Source organism: Littorina saxatilis, linkage group LG8 (genome assembly GCF_037325665.1).
Source record: "Littorina saxatilis isolate snail1 linkage group LG8, US_GU_Lsax_2.0, whole genome shotgun sequence".
Lineage (NCBI taxonomy): Eukaryota > Metazoa > Mollusca > Gastropoda > Littorinimorpha > Littorinidae > Littorina > Littorina saxatilis.
The window spans coordinates 39,590,477-39,615,416 of record NC_090252.1 but is presented as its reverse complement, the minus strand read 5'-3'; the positions used below and the strand labels follow the sequence as shown (position 1 = coordinate 39,615,416).

Here is a 24,940-nt window from a genome sequence, read left to right as displayed (position 1 = left end):
CTTTCTCTTTCTAGGCTTTTAAGCAAAAGAAAAAAAAACCATTCTCCGTCTGAACAAATCTGTGTAGACATGTATGTATACATAATCTTTTATACGGGAAAGTATCTTTTGGCACGTGGGCTGCTTTGACCACAGAAAACGAGGAATAGGACAAATTGGCATGCTTCTAATAACGTCACGCTTATATGATAATTGCCTATGTCATTTTTTAATGTTTTGAGAAAAACGCAAAAACAACTACTGAGGTTTCGGAACAATCTGCCTATCTCATTAATTTTTAGTCATACGTTGCAAATTGCCTGTCTCGAGCCGTTGAAAGCGGGATTAGGCCAAAAAAAAAAGAGGTCTGTTTACGGTAACATAGGCCAAAAAAATAGGGTCGGTAGGTCGGGATTTTTTTTTTCTTTTTTTTTTTTTTCAAAAAACCATATTTTTACGTTATTTTGCCAAAAAAACAAGATTTTTTTTTTTTTCCCCCCAAATGCCAAAAAAAAAGTCTAGGGTCGCGCGAAAAAACTAGGGTCGGTCGGGTTACCGTAAACATACCTATTTTTTTTGTTTGCCTTAGCGAGAAATGAAGAGGTGACAGCGACGTGTTCGAAAAGCGCAACTGCAAAACAACCAAAAAAAGCTTTTGCATACCTTTACAATCTACAAACAGGTTTTCTTGTATCAAAGCGGCGGCTTCTGCTCAAAAGTGCCCAACTCAGAAATGAGAACGGCAGTTTTGCTTACGTAACCGTGACAATGGTTTCCGGTGGTCCGAGAGGTTGTACTCTCTAACACATGATAGGTACCCTTCCAGTAGCTTCCCCTGTAGTCTGACTGCAGAAATGCCTGACAGTGAGTTAGGTCTTTTTCTTATGATAACTTACACTGACAAAGTGTTGAACTAGACCCTAGAGGTTGTACTCTCTAACACCCTTCCAGTAGCTTCCCCTGTAGTCTGACTGCAGAAATGCCTAACACTGAGTTAGGTCTTTTTCTTATGATAACTTACACTGACAAAGTGTTGAACTAGACCCTAGAGGTTGTACTCTCTAACACCCTTCCAGTAGCTTCCCCTGTAGTCTGACTGCAGAAATGCCTAACACTGAGTTAGGTCTTTTTCTTATGATAACATACACTGACAAAGTGTTGAACTAGACCCTAGAGGTTGTACTCTCTAACACCCTTCCAGTAGCTTCCCCTGTAGTCTCACTGCAGAAATGCCTAACACTGAGTTAGGTATATTTCTTATGATAACATACACTGACAAAGTGTTGAACTAGACCCTAGAGGTTGTACTCTCTAACACATGATAGATACCCTTCCAGTAGCTTCCCCAGTAGTCTCACTGCAGAAATGCCTAACACTGAGTTAGGTCTTTTTCTTATGATAACATACACTGACAAAGTGTTGAACTAGACCCTAGAGGTTGTACTCTCTAACACATGATAGATACCCTTCCAGTAGCTTCCCCAGTAGTCTCACTGCAGAAATGCCTAACACTGAGTTAGGTATTTTTCTTATGATAACATACACTGACAAAGTGTTGAACTAGACCCTAGAGGTTGTACTCTCTAACACATGATAGATACCCTTCCAGTAGCTTCCCCAGTAGTCTCACTGCAGAAATGCCTAACACTGAGTTAGGTCTTTTTCTTATGATAACATACACTGACAAAGTGTTGAACTAGACCCTAGAGGTTGTACTCTCTAACACATGATAGATACCCTTCCAGTAGCTTCCCCAGTAGTCTCACTGCAGAAATGCCTAACACTGAGTTAGGTCTTTTTCTTATGATAACATACACTGACAAAGTGTTGAACTAGACCCTAGAGGTTGTACTCTCTAACACATGATAGATACCCTTCCAGTAGCTTCCCCAGTAGTCTCACTGCAGAAATGCCTAACACTGAGTTAGGTCTTTTTCTTATGATAACATACACTGACAAAGTGTTGAACTAGACCCTAGAGGTTGTACTCTCTAACACATGATAGATACCCTTCCAGTAGCTTCCCCAGTAGTCTCACTGCAGAAATGCCTAACACTGAGTTAGGTCTTTTTCTTATGATAACATACACTGACAAAGTGTTGAACTAGACCCTAGAGGTTGTACTCTCTAACACATGATAGATACCCTTCCAGTAGCTTCCCCAGTAGTCTCACTGCAGAAATGCCTAACACTGAGTTAGGTCTTTTTCTTATGATAACATACACTGACAAAGTGTTGAACTAGACCCTAGAGGTTGTACTCTCTAACACATGATAGATACCCTTCCAGTAGCTTCCCCAGTAGTCTCACTGCAGAAATGCCTAACACTGAGTTAGGTCTTTTTCTTATGATAACATACACTGACAAAGTGTTGAACTAGACCCTAGAGGTTGTACTCTCTAACACATGATAGATACCCTTCCAGTAGCTTCCCCAGTAGTCTCACTGCAGAAATGCCTAACACTGAGTTAGGTCTTTTTCTTATGATAACATACACTGACAAAGTGTTGAACTAGACCCTAGAGGTTGTACTCTCTAACACATGATAGATACCCTTCCAGTAGCTTCCCCAGTAGTCTCACTGCAGAAATGCCTAACACTGAGTTAGGTCTTTTTCTTATGATAACATACACTGACAAAGTGTTGAACTAGACCCGAGAGTTTGTACTCTCTAACACATGATAGATACCCTTCCAGTAGCTTCCCCTGTAGTCTGACTGCAGAAATGCCAAACACTGAGTTAGGTATTTTTCTTATGATAACTTACACTGACAAAGTGTTGAACTAGACCCTAGAGGTTGTACTCTCTAACACCCTTCCAGTAGCTTCCCCTGTAGTCTGACTGCAGAAATGCCTGACAGTGAGTTAGGTCTTTTTCTTATGATAACTTACACTGACAAAGTGTTGAACTAGACCCTAGAGGTTGTACTCTCTAACACCCTTCCAGTAGCTTCCCCTGTAGTCTGACTGCAGAAATGCCTAACACTGAGTTAGGTCTTTTTCTTATGATAACTTACACTGACAAAGTGTTGAACTAGACCCTAGAGGTTGTACTCTCTCAACACATGATAGGTACCCTTCCAGTAGCTTCCCCTGTAGTCTGACTGCAGAAATGCCTAACACTGAGTTAGGTCTTTTTCTTATGATAACTTACACTGACAAAGTGTTGAACTAGACCCTAGAGGTTGTACTCTCTCAACACATGATAGGTACCCTTCCTCTGTAGTCTCACTGCAGAAATGCCTAACACTGAGTTAGGTATTTCTCTTATGAGCGTGACGACAATTTACAAAGTGTTAAACTAGACCCAATCAGCCTCGCTGTGTGTAACTGCTGGTGGAGTGAACATCATATCTTAAGACGCTGTGTATCAATTTCAGGTCAAAGGATTTCGCACCATCTACGTATTCCTTTACAACCATTTGCTATCAGTAACTTTACAAAGCGGCTTAGTGTGAATACGTATAGTGACTGTCGCTGTTTGATGTGAAAGTCATGTTGTATTTTATGTACTTGACATCTCAGTGCTACACAAGAGACGATGAAACCTTTGTGGTCTTTCGATTTTGTTTTGATATTGGTGTTTTTGTGGGGTTTTGTTTTTGTTGGGGGGGGGGGGGGGGTGTGTGTGTTATTGTTGGCCTCTCCCTTTCTGCTTCACTTCTATATATTCGAAAGCATATGTGTGTGTGTGTGTGTGAGTGTGTGTGTGTGTGTGTGTGTGTGAGTGTGTGTGTGTGTGTGTGTGTGAGTGTGTGTGTGTGTGTGTGTGTGTGTGTGTGTGTGTGTGTGTGTAGGTGTGCGTGCGTGCGTGCTTGCGCGCGTATTTATATTTGTATGTGTATGTGTGAGTGTGCGTATGCGTGAGTGCGTTTATGTGTATGTGTGTGTGTGTGTGTGTGTGTGTGTGTGTGTGTGTGTGTGCGTTTGTGTGTGTATGTGTGTGCAGTGTGTGTGTGCAGTGTGTGTGCGCGCGTGTGCGTGTGTGTGTGTGTGTGTATTTGCCAACCAGCCAGCCAGCCAGACACACAGTGAATAGCCTACATACATAGTACAAACACTGGCGTGAACAACCTGATCTTCAAAACAAACATTAAAACAAGCTATTTCCTGCTGCGATACACAGTTTCTTAGCGCAAGGCCACGCCAGTAAAACTGCGAATTCCCGATTTAATTGGCACTTCCTGCTCAGTTGCTGCCGTCGCCTGTCCTACGCTGTACGTATAATTATGTGTATCCATTTTATATGTGTCAGGTTCGTACTTACCTGTTATCGATGTAAATACAGTAGGCCTACGTTTTTCGTCTGAAGTAAAACACACTTTCGCGGCTGGACTGCAGACACTGAGCTACGGTTGTGTTCTTGCGTAAGTTGATGTGGGCTTAGGGTTAGGGTTAGGGTTGTCTTGTCTTGTCTGCTGAAAGGTATGTTTTGGTTCGTACTGTTGTGATCTTGATGTACTTTGTAATAATGCTGGCTCAGCTTGCTAGTGATCTTGATGCTTACTGTAATAATTCTGGCTTAACACACTCGTGTTAAGTGATTTTGTACACTATATCATTATGTAGGTCATACCACTGCCTTGGACGTTTTGTGTGACGCTTGAGCGAAGCCAACACAGCTTATGCTTGAGTGATTCTGATTGGAGAGTGTACTTTTAGCGTTAGTTGTTTTGACGCGTTTTTAGAAAATACGAGTATAGGCCTAAGCCTAGGTATAGGATTTGCAAGATCAAACCTTGATTTGATTCATTTTGGTCTATGTTTGCAGGAGGTTGCTACGTTCGTTTGTTTTTGTGTTTGAGTATTTGTTTTGTATATGTATGTGTGTTTCATTAGTCATTTATTTGCTTTTGTTTCAATGTTTTGGGGGGCCTATCTGCTTTGTGTGTTTTATTGTTTGATGGTTTGTTCGCTTTGTTTGCTTCGTTGCATCTTTCCTATGAGACTGTAAGCTATTTCACTTTGCCAAGTGGGCAGAGACATTGTAACTGAATTGCACAGACACACATGCAGATATGTATATACATACAGTCGCACGAATAAACACATAGAGTGAAAGAGTCCGAGGCAGCTTCGTAGACACAGGCACAGAGACACATAAAAACTCACTTCAGACGCACAGATGAACGAATAGACAGACACATCGGAAGACAACCGGACCGAGATACGCCGCAGACATTTATCAAAAACACGATAATTATACCCTAGGCACAAATCATAGACAGACAGATAGACACAGGACATAGACAGACAGAAAGAGATATACACAGAACACATAGGCAGACAGACACACAGAAACAGCCCACAGAAAGAGAGAACGGTGTGTATAAAGAATATATTGGCGTATAACAGTTACCATAGGCAGTTACGGAGACAGACGGACAGACAGACAGACAGACACACAGACACAAACACACATGCACACACACACACACACACACATACATACATACACTGACACACACACACACACACACACACACACACTCACACACACTCACACACACACACACACACACACACTCACACACACACACACACACACACACACACATACACACACACACTTTCAGCTCTTATTCAAAACGCTTTTGACACTCTTCGGGGGAAGGGTTTAGGGTTTAAGGTTAAACAACGCAAGAAATTGATATACGAAAATGTATCACACAGATTCCCAGCAGTGGGGCCAGGCCACAGGAGAGCATGGCATCGTCCTCTACAGACGGCGACGATGCCGTGAAAAGCAAGCTGTCAGGTACACTTTAGTTTTGTTCTGATGTAAACCATCTTATTTACCTTGAGAAGCACACAAAACAGATCCGAAGAAATTTACTCACAATTGAATAGCAGGACAAACATAATTTTTCACGTGAGAAAACTTGTGACCCAGAGACCGGGGTTAAACAAGATTTAATTATGTCTTTGCCCGTTTGCTTCCTTATTTATTGCAGATTCGAAAACAATTATTCCACACATTGAAGTACCGTTGTAAACAACTTATTAATGTCCCTCCTCGCGGCCTCTCCCCCCCCCTCCCCCCCTCTCCTCCTCTCTCTCCCTCCCCACCCCCCCCCCTCTCTCTCTCTCTCTCTCTCCCATCTCATTCTCTCTCTCTCTCTCTCTCTCTCTCTCTCTCTCTCTCTCTCTCTCTCTCTCTCTCTCTCTCTCTCTCTCTCTCTCTCTCTCTCTCTTTGCAAACATTTTTAAAACCACTGTATAGTCTACACAGACGAGCACTAAAATCAGTTCTGTTAAAACAATCCAGTCTTGTTTTGGACGATTATAAAAAACTTAAGATTTTGCCCTTAAAAGAAAGATGTAAATCAAATAAAGGCGTGCTCCTTCACAAAATCCTTTCCGGCCATGCACCGAGTGCTTTCATTACAAAATTTAAAGCCAAACCAAGCCGAAAATTCAACGTCCCCATTCCGCGGATAGATCTCTTTAAAGGCCAACATCCAAAAGAATTTTTCTCCTGGAGCGACCTAAACTTGAACCCGTCGCTCTTCTTGCATGTCTGTTTACTTCGTGTTGCACGCAAAAATCGAGCGACTTCCTTGCCGCGTGGATTGACGAAGCTATTTTATTCTCGTGACTGAAAACACTGCAGTGCGTGCAGTTTTTGACGAGCCGCAGGAGCGGCGACTCATATGGTCTCGGCTCGAAAGCTGTCTGTGGAGGCTGCGTGCTATAATTAGCTGACCTGCTGCGCGAGCAGTCACTGCAGAGTTTTGAGATAACTTTGTAACACGTTTTATTTTATGCTCCTCAAGAATACAACTTTGGGCAACGTGCCACGTAAAACTACACGCAACAAGGATTCAGTAGGTACCAAACATGCCTTTGTCAGAAGTAGAATGTAAATGAATCTCTATAAAGAAGTAGGCTACTTCAAACGACAGCCACAGCCACGGTTGGGTTCACGGCATCAAACCGATGCGACTCTCCGTCATATCATACACGTAATCTGACTAATAAACATGTAAACTACATGTATACGTCTATCGTCGGACATAAGAAAGGAGAGCTTCCCCCGGGCCTGTGCATGTGTTGTTCGTTGTGCGTGTGTAAATGTACACAGCAAACTGACGACAAAACTGAGACAGACCTCTTTCGCTTCAGTCTTGCAGAATTTAAAGACGAATACAGGTAAATCGTGCATTATACTAACTGTTTGGTAAAAGTATCAAACGTTTCTTTTTATAAATAAGTGGCAGGCTTACAGGAATACAAAGAGGCGCAAGTTGAAAGTAATGGATATATCTCTGGACTAGAGGAATACCCGCTTCGCCGGGTAGCCGGCTTCGCCGGGATGAAATACTTAGAGCCGTACGCCGGCTTTGCCGGGTCCGAACAATGGACCCGCCAAGCTTAGGTCCCTCCCAGTGTAAAAAGTGCCAAAATTCTGACTTTACACATTTATTACGGAAATCCAAGCTTATTAAACAAGTTGCAGAAGTCAGAATTTTGGCACTTTTTACAGGAAATCCACAAATACTCGAAGCTCAGCCTTCACATACGAACGAAAGGAAAAAATTAAATCGATGATAGGGTGCTATAATACCTTAGGTTGAAGTACAAACAATAGTTTTGTAATGATATGTCATTTTAGAGAAAGCAGAGACGATTTTGTGCAGACACTCACCACTCGTGTTGACAATTTCTGTCTGCGGTGAACAGCCTGCAGAGCCTGCGGTTATCCGCGGGTACAGCCGAGGTTCCGGCGTGTATACGGTCTTGCTGAAAAATTGCATTGCGTTCCGTTTCATTCTGTGAGTTCGACAGCTACTTGACTAAATGTTGTATTTTCGCCTTACGCGACTTGTTTTTTCTTTTGTACATTCTCAGCAGAATTCTTTTAGTTCAACCCAATGTACTGCCCAGATAACATCTTGTTTACTGTCGGCGTTGTTTTCATGCATTGTACCACGTTCTATGATGTTTTGGATACATAAATAACAAGTCGCGTGAAGCGAAATTATAAAAAACGCTGGCGCTGGACCCGAGTACTCTTCAGACTGGCTCGCTCCCCCAGTATGAAAGTTTTTGTCTTGTGCACGTGGATTAAAAAAAAAAAATTTAAAAAAATATTTATTTATTTTACACAATTAAAAAAATTATTAGAGTAAAATAAAACATTAAAACGTTCATAATAAACAATAGTAAACAAGAATTTAAAAAAAACCACAAAAAACATAGACCACACATGCCAGGAATCGAACCCGAATCACTTTGGCCATAGGCGGACGTGCTACAACTTTACCAGAGGTGTGCGTTTGAATCACTGTGTCCCTGTCGCTCTCTCTCGTGCTCTCTGTCTCTCTTTCAGTCTCACCGAGACAAAACACTGCATTGTAGTTTCTTTGCCGAGACCAAATCCCCACCCGCTGCTGCGCTGGCTTGCTTGCAAATCGTCTCGCATGCGATACGCATGCTTTTCTCGTGATCGGCGGTTCTTTTTGGCGAACTGCCTCGGGTTCAAGTTTAGGTCGCTCCAGGAGAAAAATTCCTGTGGATGTTGGCCTTTAAATCAAGTTTAGCTTATTCTGGCAGCGTTTTGTGGAATTCTCTCCCGGAATCAGTTCGAGTCCCAACAAGTCTCAATACTTTCAAAAAACACCTCTCATTACATTTAATGTCAAATTACGAAAAGTCACAGTGATGGAAGACTTCGTTCTGATTATTTTCATATTGATCATATCTGTCCATAAAGCATCCGTGTTTCATAACGCAAGAATGTATGTATAGTCTACAACGTGTATATAACGTAGTCATGTGAATAGTTTTTCTGCCTTTTTTTATTTTTTTTATTTTTTTATTTTAAGATTAGAATAGTCCCTCTCTGGGCGAGGGCTGGTTGAAAAGAAGCTCGTTTATATTGCTTATGCCACAACCCTCGTAAAATAAAATTTGATTTGATTTGATTTGATTTGATCTCTCTCTCTCTCTCTCTCCTCTCTCTTTTCTCTCTCTCTCTCTTTCTCTCTCTCTCTCCCTCTCTCCCTCTCCCTCTCTCTCTCTCCCTTCTCTCTCTCTCTATCTCCCTCTCTCTCCCTCTCTCTCCCCCCTCTCTCTCTCCCCCTCTCTCTCTCCCTCTCCCTTCTCTCCCTCTCTATCTCCCTTTCCCTCTCTCTCTCCCCCCCTCTCTCTCCCTCTCTCTCTCTCCCTCTCTCTCCCCTCTCTCTCTCTCTCTCCCTCTCTCTCTCCCTCTCCCCTCTCTCACCTCTCTCTCCCCCCCTCTCTCTCTCTCTCCCTCTCTCTCCCTCTCTCTCTCTCCCTCTCTCTCCCTCTCTCTCCCCTCTCTCTCTCCCTCTCTCCTCTCTCTATTTCCTCTCTCTCTCCCTCTCTCTCTCTCCCCTCTCATTCTCTCTCTTTCTCTTTCTCTCCCCCCTCTCTCTCCCTTTCTCTCTCCCTCTCTCTCCCCCTCTCTCCCCCTCTCTCTCTCCCTCTCTATCTCCCCTCTCTCTTTCTCCCCTCTCTCTCTCTACCCCCTCTCTCTCTCTCGCTCTCTCTCTCTCTCTGTTTCAAATGTTCAAGTAGTACACTCCACTTTCAGTGATCATTATTCTGTTTTTTGCTCGATTGTTCTGAGATTGCCCAAATCACAGCATAAAGGTCATACAACTATCGAGTACAGAAGTTTTAAATACTTTGACGAGTCTGCCTTTTTCTGTGATCTTAATCGAGCGCCATTTCAAAGCGTATTTAATTGCAGTAACGCAGATGATGCTTGCAATCTTTTCCATGAGATTTTGTGTTCCATTATTGATAAACACGCTCCACTACGTCAGCATAGGGTGAAACATCCCCACCTGCCCCCTTGGTTGACATCGGACATTATTGAGGCTATGGCGTTGCGTGATTTCTTTAAAGAACATAACCTGAAAAGCGAGTACAAATTACAAAGGAATGAAGTTTTGAAAACGGTAAGGCAAGCAAAAGCAGATTATTTTAATAAATTGTTTTCTGATAAGAGAGATACTTCTACAATTTGGCGAGCAATGAATGGAGTTCTTGATAAATCTCGAAAGAGATCGACCAATTCTCCGTCACAAATAATTCCAGAAGACTTTAATCAACACTTTATTTCGCTCGCAGAAAGCCTGTCTCACGCAGATTGAGTCCTTTGATATTGATGTCTCTCTAGAAAAATTAAAAACATTTTGTGGACGAAAGTTGACTCAAAACGAATCGTTTTCTATTCCACCCATTACTGTCCACGAGGTTGGAAAACTGATAGAACAGATGGCGAATAAAAAGTCAATGGGTCCCGATAAGATTCCTGTCCGGTTGCTCAAACTTGCTTTACCATACATAATTGATTCACTGACTTATGTCTACAACCTTGGCATACAACAAAACGTTTTTCCCTCTATTTTAAAATGTGCCAAGGTAGTGCCACTCCCAAAAAGCAAGGATCTTACGGACCCTAACAACTTTCGACCAATTTCCCTCTTACCTGTTTTATCTAAGCCTTTGGAGAAGCATATTCAGAAATATTTACTGGAATATATGGAACGAATGAATTTGTTTCATCCATTTCAGTCTGGATTTCGCTCTAAGCATTCATGCCACACTGCTCTCAGCTCTTTATGTGAAACTTGGTTATCAGCTATTAATGAATCCGAAGTAACAGGAGCGTTATTCCTGGACTTTAAAAAAGCATTTGACCTTGTAGACCACTCCTTATTATTAAAGAAATTACAATGCTACTTAAAAGATGACTCTGCTTGTGCCTTCTTCGAATCATATCTTTCAAAACGGAAACAATATGTATTCATCAACTGTAAAACTTCGTCGAATGATTTTGTCAAAAGTGGTGTGCCTCAAGGGTCTGTATTAGGACCTATATTGTTCTGTATTTATATAAATGATTTACCTCTTCATGTGTCAGATGAGAAAGTAAGATGTGAGTTCTTTGCGGATGATTCATCAATCCACACCAGTCAGAAGTCTTTGGTAGCCGTCAACCAATCTCTTCAAAAAAGTATAGATGAGATGACAGAATGGTGCACCACTAATGCAATGGTTATTCACCCTGTTAAGACGAAAAGTATGGTGATTACAACTAGACAAAAACACCAATTAAAACCCTTACAACTTCAACTGTCAATTGATTCAACTCAAGTGCAACAAGTTAAAGAGCATAAATTATTAGGGGTTACTGTTGATCAAGAATTGAAATGGCAAACTCACTTGAGTAAAATTTGCAAATTAGTATCTAAAAATTTGTACTTATTGTCTAAATTAAGACATTATGCCGATGTGGAAGCACTCAAGTTGTTTTATTACGCTCACATAATGCCCCATATCAACTTTGCTTCAACACTTTGGGATAACTGCAGTGATGTTCATCTCAAACGACTCAATTCTCTTCATCGCCGTGCTGCAAAACTAATTCTGCATGAGTCAAATAAGCCAACAGATGATAAATTAAAGCTCCTTAATTTCCTTCCCTTGAAAGATCAGTTGACGCTAAACAAGGCTGTCTTTATGTACAAAGTAATTAACAATAATGTTCCTGGATATTTAAAATCACATTTCAGACATGCCACAAAAAGATATGGGTCCCAGAACCTGATTCCCCCCATCCCTCGTCTAGACTTGTATAAGTCAAGTTTAGCCTTCTCAGGAGCGTCTCTATGGAATTCCATACCCCTACCCCTCCGAAATGCCTCTTCTGTGAAAACGTTTAGGCGCCAGTTTCATTCCCGCTTAATGGGTAAATAGAACACTTTTCATGTCTGATATTTTAGTGCTTTTTACATTTAGTCAAGTTATGTTTGTATTTTGATTTGTTCTTTATGTGTATGTATTGATAATGATATACATGCGAATGATTGGGACAATTCCTCCCCACATTTGTTTTCTCCCTTTTGTTATTAGTTGTTTTGGATATTTATATGCAATGCATTATTGCAACTATGCTGCAATTTCCACACTATATTGTTTTTCCCATTTTTGAATGTGTATACAAAACCATAACCCTTTTCTTATTACTATTTACATTATGTACGTCTGGAAGTAACAATAACCTTGTCAATTTTACTATCTATATTATGTGCGTCTGTATTAAGTGTTTGTATAAGGGACAGGTTGTAAGATTAGGCTTTGCCTAAAACCTCTATCCTTTGGTAATAAAGTTCAGTTTCAGTTTCAGTTTCAGTTTCTCTCTCCCTCTCTCTCTCTCTCTCTCTCTCTCTCTCTCTCTCTCTCTCTCTCCCTCTCCCTTTCTCTATCCCCCTCCCTCTCTCTCCCTCTCCCTCTCTCCCTCTCTCTCTCTCTCTCCCCCTCTCTCTCTCTCTCTCTCTCCCTTTCTCTTGCTCACATACACCTTTCCGCCAATACACAGCATAATATTAATTACCTGAAAAAAAGGGCCCGGTACCTGTTACCAGAAAAGTAGTTTGGATTTATCTACCAGTACATGGGGGACATGGGGTGTCCTTACCATCTCAAGGTCTTGCCTTGTTTTAGGGTTATCACCAGACGACCGACGGAGCATCTTGACGCTGTACCAAGAGCACCCCAAGATGTGGCAAAGCTTTCGCCTGGTGGTGGACCTCACGGACCATCTCAACGACCACGCCATGGATTACCAAAGGACTCGGGACATCCTTCTGCAGATTCTCGTCAACATCGAAACGCCACAGGACTTCCATACTCCTCAGGTTTGTTACGCATGCGTGTCTGAACTATCGCGAGAGGTCGCATGCATGTGCAGGTAGACGGGGTAAGGATAGGACAAGGATTAGATTCCACATAGTCCTGTGAGGTCACCCTCATGGAAATTCGAAGTGCTTTCTCACCGGGGAAAGCGAGCTGCCATACAGTAAGGCGCTACCCATTTAAAAAAAAAATTCTTTTTCCTGTATGCGTGTATTCATGTTTCCAAGCTCTGCGACTTCCGCCGTGAACTTTGGTTCTTCATCGTGCGCATGCGTGCACACGGGGAGGGGTTGAACACCGAGGAGAGTCTGCAAAAAGTTGACTCTGGAAAGTAAATCCCTCGCCGAACGTGGAGATCGAACCCACGCCGATAGCGACAACTGGTTTAAATGCCAGCGCCGCTACGGACTTGGCAATTTCCCAGCAGTTCAGCTACGCATTTGCAATTCCCAATTTACAGACACATTCCCATAATGCATTGTGTTTACTGTTTGTCGAGTATTCTGATTAGTGCTGGAGGGCTTTTTTTTTAATTTGTTTAACTTAAATTGTAAAAGTCAAGACATGTTAGCCTACTACATGTGTTTGTGGATGACGTAAAAACAATTCAAACACAGTGTACTTGATTCCATTTCGGCCAGTTCCACATATCAGAAGCTGGCCCAGATCTGTGTTTGCAGTGATTTCGAGTGTGATTCAAAATGGCCAACGTAAGCGTAGTAATATGACATACTCAATTGTGTTCATCATCTGCAGGTCGTTCTCGGAAAGTTCTGTGTACTCGTGGGAGCGGTGGAAGTCTTGGTCAACCTGTACCGTCAGATTTGCCAAGCCAAGGGTAGGAACTACGTGGCGGAGATGTTACCTCCCTTTGATGAGGACGAGACGTGGTGTGTTTACTTTTTAAAGACGTTTTTCTTGATCCTGTCGTGTTTTGGGATGGAGTTCCGACTCAGTCTGGCTCGCACTGGGTTTCTGCAGGACTTCGTCATAGAGGATCTACGTCACACGAAGCATCTTTCGTCTGACGCGCTGGTGAGTGTGACGCACTCCAAATTGAAGTGTTTTGAACACAGTTTGACACAGTGCATAACTCTACTCGCAAAAAGGCATCACATGGTAAACACTATTGTACGTCTTGTTTTCCATGTGCTACCTTTAGCGTCTTCTATACCGCAGTGTTCAAAACAGGTTACAGAAAGGCTGTTCAAAAGTGCGCCTTTGGATAAACAGTCATTAAGTGGTGCTTTCAGATTCTCCCATTTTCTTCTTTTGCACTTCTCTATTCTGTGGCTCATCTTTCCAATTTTACTTCTTCTTTTATATATCTGTCCTTATATCGGTTCGCGTGTCTGCCTGCCTGCATTGCCACGTGTGTGTTTAGTTATCAAATTGTCAGTTCGACACTGCACAAATTATGAAAGGGGCAAACTATCAATACTCTGATAGCTTTTTGTGTTTAAGACTTAGTCAAAAGTGTTCTGAGCTGGAATGCAGAAGTATAGAGACTTTAATCCGGCAAAATGTGCATTGAGGACAGAGTTAATGTCGGTGTTGGCTAAAGTCTGTAATCTCGACTGTAACATACCGGCCCTGACAGTTAATATTTCCAGTTTCTTTGAAAGTAATTGCATGTGACAGAAAGACGGACATGTGTACATCGAATCTATGGGGACATTGTTCAACTGCTGTCGTCACCCTGAAGTTGTACAGATACTGAGGCAGAAACCTGTCGTGGACGATGTTCAAGCGTTCGTGGATAAAGATGCTAACGGTAAGGTTATAGTGTGTGTGTGTGTGTGTGTGTGTCTGTTTGTGTGTGTGTGTGTATGTGTTTGTGTGTGTGTGTGTGTGTTTGTGTGTTTATGTGTGTGTGTTTATGTGTGTGAGTGTGTGTGTACGTGTGTGTGTGTGTGTGTGTGTGTGCGTGTGTGTGTGTGTGTGCGTGTGTGTGTGTGTGTGTTCGTGGCCCTGTACTGATGTGTGTGTGTGCGTATGTATGTGTGTGTGTGTGTGTGTGTGTGTGTGTGTGTGTGTGTGTGTGTGTGTGTGTGTGTGAGTTTGTGCTTGTTCATTTCAATGCTTGTTATTATCTTGGGTGCCAGCTAAGTTCTGCATAACTTATTTTAGCCTACTATTTTGCATTTAGAGTGCCTATTTCCCTTTGTTGATCAGATCTTTTCTTTTACATCTTAAATATACTCAAATGTATTCGACCACAATTTATGTTCAGTCATCAAGGGTTTGGCCCTCATCACTTTGGCGTTTCTGGTAGAAGATCGTGACCTTGACTTCATTGAGTTGGACTGTGACACCCTTCAGTACTTCCTGGATACGACCTCCGCGTCGTTCACCTCTCAAGGTCGTGAGAGCGAGGGCTGGCAGACAGACGCCGTGGTGCACGGGCTGTCACACTTTGCCAGGAATGAGGTCAACCGGAGACGTATTGTCGCTCAAGGTACAACATTATATTTCAGAAACCCATAGAGTTACTTGAATTTGAAAAAAAACACCACGATACAATATGAATAAAAACAACCACACCAAATGTAATAATGGGACATAACACTTCATAAATTATAATCAGTTGACGTTCAAGGTTAGAAAGTACTACATGTACAATAAACGAATTTCGGAAATAACTCTGTCGGGTTTTGATGGGTTCGGGAAGAGTTAAGTGCTCTCCCTTGTTTTTCCTTGCTTTTCGATAGAAACATTGAGGCAAGCTATACGTGACATTGTAGGCTTGCCGCAGTGGTTTTTGTTGAAACATTCAAGGAAAACAACTCCTCCATAACCCATTAACACCTGGCAGAGTTATTTCCCAGCACCGTCCATTGCCATCCATGCTCCCACCGTTGTATCGTGCGAGGCAGACACCCTTGGTGACAAGTTATTTGAACAGAGAGCGAGTTGGCCTAGCAAAGTATTGAATCGACGGTTATTCAGACCCAAATTACACAGGAGCACAAATTTGGAGTTAAACAAGGTAGAAGGAGTATGTCGATCCTTATATGTCATAATATGTCATGATATATGTCATAATATGTCATAAGATCTCCAAAAAGATAGAAGGCAGTTCCCGAAGAGATCCAATGACAAGGAAACTTCATAACACACATTAACATAACCGTTTTGTCAAGAAATACGAAGACACTGATTTGATCGTGTTTTGTTTAGTTTTTAGCAAATATTTAATGGAAGGTAACTCTGAGAATGAAGCGATAAAAGAGCAATCATATTTTATAAGCTGCGAGAATCTGATTCGTCAATTCTGTGCAGGAGGTCTTCAGATCTTGGTACGGGTCCTCGATCTTGCTGCTATGCAGGTGCAGAAAGACGTTGCCATGGAAACGCTCGTGGCGCTTATACAAGACCCAGGCAACGTATACGTCTTCAAGGCATGTTCTTAAAAAAAAATTCTTTACTCTTCATTTTTCTGGTACCTTTTCGTGTGTGTCCTGAGAGAGAGAGAGAGAGAGAGAGAGAGAGAGAGAGAGAGAGAGAGAGAGAGAGAGAGAGAGAGAGAGAGACAGAGACAGAGAGAGAGAGAGAGACAGAGAGAGAGAGAGAGAGAGAGAGACAGAGAGAGAGAGAGAGAGAGATTGATTGATTGATTGATTAATTGATTAAACTTTATTACAGAAGGATGGAGATTTTAGGCATTGCCTAGTCTTACAATCTGTCCTTGCAAACAAAGACGAGAACAAAACAACACATGAAAAGAGTATATGGACACTACGAATTTGACGAAACATACATATGAGAGAGAGAGAGAGAGAGAGAGAGAGAGAGAGAGAGAGAGAGAGAGAGACAGAGACAGAGACAGAGACAGACAGAGAGATATGCACACATATGCCCGCATGCACGCACGCACGCACACACTCACTCTCTCTCTCTCTCACACACACACACACACACACACACACACACAAACACACACACACACCCACATACGGGTACCACTATCTTTGCTATTTCAGTCCCATTTCGGTTTAGTCACTAAACTTCGTATGTAAATAGCTTTTACTTACACCAAATGACTGCATGTTCAGTGTTTCGCGAAGTCTTCCCATTCCCAATGCATTGTCGTGAAGAGATGGCTGATGATTATTTTCCACAGATGGACCGAAACCTTGGTCAAGTCTTGCAGCGGGTGAAAAAGGGGGATCATCCCACCTTATGTCAATGGGCTGCAACTCTCATTACCCAAATGACAGACTTACAACGTAGGTATTCTTACAGCTAGTCTTGCACGTATATACTTACAGCTGTACGTACAGGCAGACTTACAGGTAGACTTACTGTTAGACTTTCAGTTAGACTTACATACATGTATGATTACAGGTAAGGTGACAGGTATGTTTACAGCTAGGTATACTTACATGTACTATTCCCTCCCTGTAAATCATCACGTACACAATCACAGATCCGTTCAGACTTCTATCTGTGATTACAGCATCCCGCCACTTGCACATATGTCAAAATTCAACAGTCTGGCGGTGGTAAGGCGTCCGCCCAGTGAGAGGGAGGTCGTGGGTTCGAACCCCGGCCGGGTCATACCTGAGACTTTAAAATTGGCAATCTAGTGGCTGATCCGCCTGGCGTCTGGCATTATGGGGTTAGTGCTAGGACTGGTTGGTCCGGTGTTAGAATAATGTGACTGGGTGAGACATTAAGCCTGTGCTGCGACTTCTGTCTTGTGTGTGGCGCACGTTAAATGACAAATGTCAAAGCAGCCCCGCCCTGATATCACCCTGCAAACAAACAAACAAACAAACAAACAAACAAACAAACAAACAGTCTGGCGGCTTTCTATGCAGCGTTGACATTTGGTGGTGAATCAATTTCACTGATTGATACTTGTGTCAGTTAATAAATTGTTTACATCTTCTTCTTCTGCGTTCGTGGGCTCAAACTCCCACGTACACTTGTGTTTTTGCACGAGTGGATTTTTACGTGTGTATGAGCGTTTTTACCCCGCCATTTAGGCAGCCATACGCCGCTTTCGGAGGAAGCATGCTGGGTATTTTCCTGTTTCTATAACCCACCGAACTCTGACATGGATTACAGGATCTTTTCCATGCGCACTTGGTCTTGTGCTTGCGTGTGCACACGAAGGGGGATAAGCAACTAGCAGGTCTGCACATACGTTGACTTGGGAGATCGGAAAAATATCCACACTTAACCCACCAGGCGGCCGCGGCCGGGATTCGAACTCACGACCTTCCGATTAAGAGGCCGACGTCTTACCATCCCGCCAAAGTAAATTTTAAGGGGCTTATTGTCCGTCAGGTCTTAATTGCCTATATTGGACATGAATTGGTTTATACGATTCGAGTTTTCACGCCCTCACGGCTTTTGATGTATGCGTGTTTAGGTGGTATCAGCCATCTGCACTTATGGTAGAATGACCAAGATCGTTAACGTGCCATTGTGGTGACACGGGGGTGGGAGATGGATACCGTCTCTGGGTCTGCACATAAAGTTGACCCGTGTCCGTCCCGGCCCGGATTCGAACCAGCGACCTTTCGATCACTAGTCCAGTGCTCTACCACCTGAGCTACCCGGGCCCCGCCAACCCGCCACAGCGCCCATCAATATTTATATCCTGCAAGGGGGGAGAAGCCAGGCAGTTTGCTATGTGTCCACATTGAGGGATGGCTTTATCGTTGAATGAACTGAGATAGTGGGCGGGGATATAGCTCAGTTGGTAGCGCGCTGGATTTGTATTCAGTTGGCCGCTGTCAGCGTGAGTTCGATCCCAGGTTCGGCGGAAATTTATTTCACAGAGTCAACTTTGTGTGCAGACTCTCTTCGGTGTCCGAACCTCCCCCCGTGTACACTACATTGGGTGTGCACGTTAAAGATCCCACGATTGACAAAAAGGTCTTTCCTGGCAAAATTGCTTAGGCACAGTTAATAATTGTCTACCTATACCCGTGTGACTTGGAATAATAGTCCGTGAAAGGTAAATATGCGCCGAAATGGCTGCAATCTACTGGCCGTATAAAATTTCATCTCACACGGCATCACTGCAGAGCGCCTAGAACTGTACCCACGGAATATGCGCGATATAAGACTCATTGATTGATTGATTGAGATAGTGAGCATGATCGTTTACATGGGAAGCATTGTGTAGTTAAGGGTGGTGGTGGGTGTGTTTTTTATCTGATAAACCAACTATTCTAGTTCAAAGAAGGTATGTCACAGTTGACCTATAAGAGGTACATGAACATCATTTTGAATATCCCTGTTATCTGTTATACGCACCTATGAAAAGCAGTGTTCACAAAGCCATTTCTCTTTCCTTCACCAGCAGAAACAGAAGAAATCACAGACGACTGTCAATGTAACTTTCTCTGCGAGAATTCCAAAGCCATGGCAACTCTTGGCATTGGGGTGGTGGAGTACATCTTAGACAGCCTGGACACCGGAAATGCAGTAGGCACCGGAAGTGGAACAGGCACCGGAAGTGGTACAGGTACCGGAAGTGAGTGTCTGCAACAAGTTCTGCAAGCCCTCTTATTCACGGCACTCCTCCGAAAACGGCGTATGGCTGCCTAAATGGCGGGGTAAAAAACGGTCATACACGTAAAATTCCACTCGTGCAAAAAAACAAAAAACCACGAGTGTACGTGGGAGTTTCAGCCCACGAACGCAGAAAAAAAAAAAAAAAAAAAAAATTCACGGCACGAGACGACAACAAGAAACGAGAAATATTTGCCAGAGGTACAGTACTTGTAACTGTTTTTTTTTTTTTTTATAGTTTTCCTAAAAGTCATTTTCAAAATAAATATCGTTGGAGCAAAGCACCATACGCACTAACAAATGTATCTTCTTTTCTTTTTTTTTCTCTCTCTTTTTTTTATTCCCCAATATGTTTACACATTGTATGTTTGATCTATGTTAGACATAAGCTTCAAAATGTACAATACTTCTTTCAAATTAATTTTAAATATATGTAAGTATATGCAATTGGATATGGTTTAAACACAATTTTATTCAAAATACATGACATGAAACAATTGACAAAAATGCAGCAATTGGATATGTGTCTGAAACATGTAGTAATATAAATGTATACATTCTAAAAGAATGAACACACCATCCTACTGTTCAACTAAATGGATTATTCCTTTCACAGTTTTAAAAGAAGGCTCATCCTCATATCATGTTTCAAAGACAACTCATAGGTCAACGTGCAAGCTATCACAGAATCATGTATTTAGTCTACGTATGCATCGAACGCCTTTCTATTTGACCGCATGCTATGAGTCAGCAGATCGATTGCTTTCTAAATGTACATATTTATTTTTTTGATATATTTGTTTAACTGTAGAAACAATATTTTGTTCGCTACGCATGCCACAAACCGATTTGACCGCATGCTATGAGTCGGCAGATCGATTGCCTTCTAAATATACATATTTATTTTTCTGATTTTTTTCCAAACTGTAGAAACAATATTCTGTTCCCTACGCATGCCACTAACCGATTTGACTGTCAGGCAAAGCAGACACGCTAGTTTTTTTAAACATCCAGTTTAGCTAATGTTTTTTGTTTTCTTTTGGTCAACCTTTGTTGTTATCAAAACTTAATAAATCGTATACAGATATTACAGGGCAAAAGGTCACCTTAACGATAAAATGTTAACTGCAACAACATTCAGTAGAAGCCAATCAAGTCATTAGACATGTTCATACAAAAACTGTTTTTTCAGGCGGTCTGGATATGTTAAAGCAGCATCTGGAAAAAGGAGACGAAGGGGTGAAGGAACAAGTTCTAAACGTTATTGGGGCACTCGCATCATCCACAGAATACGGGGAAATTATTCAGGTCAGCAATGTCTCATTTTGGTTTGTTTGCTTTCAGTTTTACACCAATGAACATGCCTACTTACAAATCATTTTTGCAACAGAGAACGCCGACGTAAAGCTGCCCAACTAAGTCAAAGGAAAGAAACGTGTCTATATCTTGTGTTAACTGATACCAGCCTGCGACACGCGACATAAATACCAAGCAGAAAGACAACCAATACATTGATGGAGACAACAACAGCTTTGCTTATTTGCTTGCTTAACGCCCAGTCCACCACGAAAGGTGATATCAGGGCGGTGCTGCTTTGACATTTAACGTGCGCCACACACAAGACAGAAGTCGCAGCACAGGCTTCATGTCTCACCCAGTCACATTATTCTGACACCGGACCAACCAGTCCTAGCACTAACCCCATAATGCCAGACGCCAGGCGGAGCAGCCACTAGATTGCCAATTTTAAAGTCTTAGGTATGTCCCGGCCGGGGTTCGAACCCACGACCTCCCGCTCACTGGGCGGACGCCTTACCACTAGGCCACCGTGTTGTGGTTCAACAACAGCATAAACATTGCTAATAAATAAATAAAAACAAGTCGCGTAAAGCGAAAATACAATATTTAGTCAAGTAGCTGTCGAACTCACAGAATGAAACTGAACGCAACGCAAAGCAGCAAGACCGTATACTCGTAGCATCGTCACTCCACCGCCCGTGGCAAAGGCAGTGCCCGTGGAATTGACAAGAAGAGCGGGGTATTCGTTGCGCTGAGAAGGATAGCACGCTTTTCTGTACCTCTCTTCGTTTTAACTTTCTGAGCGTGTTTTTAATCCAAACATATTATATCTATATGTTTTTGGAATCAGGAACCAACAAGTAATAAGATGAAAGTGTTTTTAAATTGATTTCGAAAAAAAAAAATTTGATAATAATTTTTATATATTTAATTTTCAGAGCTTGTTTTTAATCCGAATATAACATATTTATATGTTTTTGGAATCAGCAAATGATGGAGAATAAGATAAACGTAAATTTGGATCGTTTTATAAAATTTTTTTTTTTTTTTTACAATTTTCAGATTTTTAATGACCAAAGTCATTAATTAATTTTTAAGCCACCAAGCTGAAATGCAATACCGAAGTCCGGGCTTCGTCGAAGATTACTTGACCAAAATTTCAACCAATTTGGTTGAAAAATGAGGGCGTGACAGTGCCGCCTCAACTTTCACGAAAAGCCGGATATGACATTTATCAACAAAATTAAAAAAACGTCTGGGGATTTCATACCCAGGAACTCTCATGTCAAATTTCATAAAGATCGGTCCAGTAGTTTAGTCTGAATCGCTCTACACACACACACAGACACACAGACACACGCACATACACCACGACCCTCGTTTCGATTCCCCCTCGATGTTAAAATATTTAGTCAAAACTTGACTAAATATAACAAGTCGCGTAAGGCGAAAATACAACATTTAGTCAAGTAGCTGTCGAACTCACAGAATGAAACTGAACGCAACGCAACGCAGCAAGACCGTATACTCGTAGCATCGTCAGTCCACCGCGCACGGCAAAGGCAGTGAAATTGACAAGAAGAGTGGGGTAGTACGTTGCGCTGAGAACGATAGCACGCTTTTCTGTACCTCTCTTCGTTTTAACTTTCTGAGCGTGTTTTTAATCCAAACATATCATATCTATATGTTTTTGGAATCAGGAACCGACAAGGAATAAGATGAAGGTGTTTTTAAAATGATTTGGACAATTTAATTTTGATAATAATTTTTATATTTTTAATTTTCAGAGCTTGTTTTTAATCAAAATATAACATATTTATATATTTTTTGAATCAGAAAATGATAAAGAATAAGATGTACGTAAATTTGGATCGTTTTATAAAAAAAATATTTTTATTACAATTTTCAGATTTTTAATGACCAAACTCACTCATTAGTTTTTAAGCCACCAAGCTGAAATGCAATACCGAAGTCCGGCCTTCGTCGAAGATTACTTGACCAAAATTTCAACCAATTTGATTGAAAAAAGAGAGCGTGACAGTGCCGCCTCAACTTTCAGGAAAATCCGGATATGACGTCATCAAAGACATTTATCAAAAAAATGAAAAAAACGTATGGGGATTTCATACCCAGGAACTCTCATGTCAAATTTCATAAAGATCGGTCCAGTAGTTTAGTCTGAATCGCTCTACACACACACACAGACAGACAGACAGACAGACAGACACACACACATACACCACGACCCTCGTCTCGATTCCCCCCTCTACGTTAAAATATTTAGTCAAAACTTGACTAAATATAAAAAGACAGCGCATCTAGTGAGTAACTAGTCATTCGACACTGTGTTGAAACGTATGGCGGGATGGTGATCAGTGTTTTGTGAAAAGGTGGAAGGGCGGTGGTCTTGGCTTGATACATGCTGGACTTACTTCCTATTACCCTAATTACGAATTTAGAAGAAGAAAATCAACTCACGACGGCAAGCAGAGCAGTCAGGCTGTTGATTTTTCGTATGTGACCAAGTGGAGGGGATGATCTTATCTTATCCCGTGTAAAAACCTGTCCAGATCTGAGACGGTAAGCCGAACAGTTTTCACGAAAAGGAGTGTGCTTTAAATGATTACTTTGTGTTGATGTTTTCTCTGACAGTCTCACCGAGGACTGGGCCAGGTGACAAGGGAGCTAACTCGGTCAGGCAACGTCGCCACGTCACAGGCGGCCAGCAGGTTGCAGCTCGCCATTAAAGACGTCACGTCCAAGAAATCGCCACTTCTAGGTCACCTCAACAAGGCTTCATAGACTCCATGAACGTTGGACATTGGACAATGTACATCTTCTAGCAAAGTATACACTAAGGTTTACGAGGCAGCCCATCTTCTCTGCCTTCACTCTAAATCATGTCATCAACTGGGCGAAGTCGACGTCGCGAGATCTTTGCGATGACGACTTTTGGCCCAGTTAAGGACCGTCTTAATCTGAAGTGTTTTACTTTTGAACACCCTTTCTGTAACCAGTTTTGAACACCCTTTCTGTAACCAGTTTTGAACACCCTTTCTGTAACCAGTTTTGAACACCCTTTCTGTAACCAGTTTTGAACACCCTTTCTGTAACCAGTTTTGAACACCCTTTCTGTAACCAGTTTTGAACACCCTTTCTCTAACCAGTTTTGAACACCCTTTCTCCAACCAGTTTTGAACACCCTTTCTCTAACCAGTTTTGAACACCCTTTCTCTAACCAGTTTTGAACACCCTTTCTCTAACCAGTTTTGAACACCCTTTCTCTAACCAGTTTTGAACACCCTTTCTGTAACCAGTTTTGAACACCCTTTCTCTAACCAGTTTTGAACACCCTTTCTCTAACCAGTTTTGAACACTAGTGTTTACCATGTGTGCTCTTCAGGATCGTTGAACATGGCAGCGTCATAGCATGGTTTGATTAAATTATTAACAAACCTTTCATCCCTTTTATATCATTTTTCCATACGTGTTGCTATTGTGTTATTTTGCTAGTAGAACTATGTACAATGTCAGCTGTGGACTGGTTGGTCCGGTGACTGGGTGAGACCAATGAAGCCTGTGCTGCGACTTCTGTCTTGTGTGTGGCGCACGTTAAATGTCAAAGCAGCACCGCCCTGATATGGCCCTTCGTGGTCGGCTGGGCGTTAAGCAAACAAACAAACAAATGTCAGCTGTGTTCAAAACTGGTCACAGAAAGGGTGTTCAACACTTTAATTTAGAATGTCATCTGTCTTTCTACGGCCAAACTTTTATGATAGAAGAGAAACAACTCTTCCTGGATATTGTATCTGTTTGTGGAATGTGTGCATGAACAAGACAGCGACACGAACAATGCTTGATGCCTTGAACTACTAGACCAGGTTAATTCAAAGGGTGCCTTGATATGAATCTCATCCAAGTGAATTTTACAACAAAAATTCAATTTTTTATTATAATTTATAAATTCACATGTGTGATACAAATATGTGTGAAAGTTTAGCAAGACCTTCCATTGATTATAAAATCAGTTTTCTTCACAATTACCAATGCTAGTGTGTCCTGCAATCGGTAATCCGGGGGGTTTAAAATCGGTGTTTTACCATTTCCCTGCCTGGTGGACGTCAGCTGACGTCCTTGGTAACTTGATTTAACGGGCAACAAGCGTTCAATAGACAGCAAAGAAGAAGAAAGACATATAACAAACAATCTGTGCGTGTGTGCTGTATTCATGTATGTATACATCAAGGGCATTTTGTAAGTTGTAAATTTAGGTAAATACATGTAATATTTTGTGTTCAAATACTTACCGACAGCAAACGGGTTAAATTTGAAGCTCGTGTATACCAGAATCAACGGATTTTAATGATCGATTTCTTCATTTGGCAGCAAGGCAACTGACCTTTAAAGTACTAAGGTCACACCGTGTTGTCGAGTGGGTGTTGTGAGCGTATGCGAAGCA

The 24,940-nt window shown here is 41.9% G+C and overlaps 1 protein-coding gene across 1 annotated transcript; it reads left to right on the top strand.

The window, feature by feature from the left end:
- The first annotated feature begins 4,108 nt into the window (after positions 1-4,108).
- On the top strand, positions 4,109-24,940 carry LOC138973509 (uncharacterized). Its single transcript, XM_070346217.1, has 12 exons — positions 4,109-4,196; positions 5,653-5,737; positions 12,460-12,653; positions 13,408-13,686; positions 14,293-14,425; positions 14,885-15,109; positions 15,934-16,052; positions 16,775-16,880; positions 18,971-19,189; positions 19,348-19,383; positions 20,375-20,490; positions 23,134-24,940. The coding sequence occupies exons 2-12, from the start codon at positions 5,686-5,688 to the stop codon at positions 23,281-23,283; spliced, it is 1,629 nt and encodes a 542-aa protein (XP_070202318.1). The 5' UTR covers positions 4,109-4,196; positions 5,653-5,685; the 3' UTR covers positions 23,284-24,940.

Excerpts from the sequence above, each read along its gene's own strand:
- LOC138973509 (XM_070346217.1), top strand. The coding sequence starts at position 5,686 with ATGGCATCGTCCTCTACAGACGGCGACGATGCCGTGAAAAGCAAGCTG. Across the intron at positions 15,110-15,933 it reads GAGACGTATTGTCGCTCAAG|GAGGTCTTCAGATCTTGGTA; the intron begins GTACAACATTAT and ends AATTCTGTGCAG. Across the intron at positions 19,384-20,374 it reads ACGAGAAATATTTGCCAGAG|GCGGTCTGGATATGTTAAAG; the intron begins GTACAGTACTTG and ends CTGTTTTTTCAG.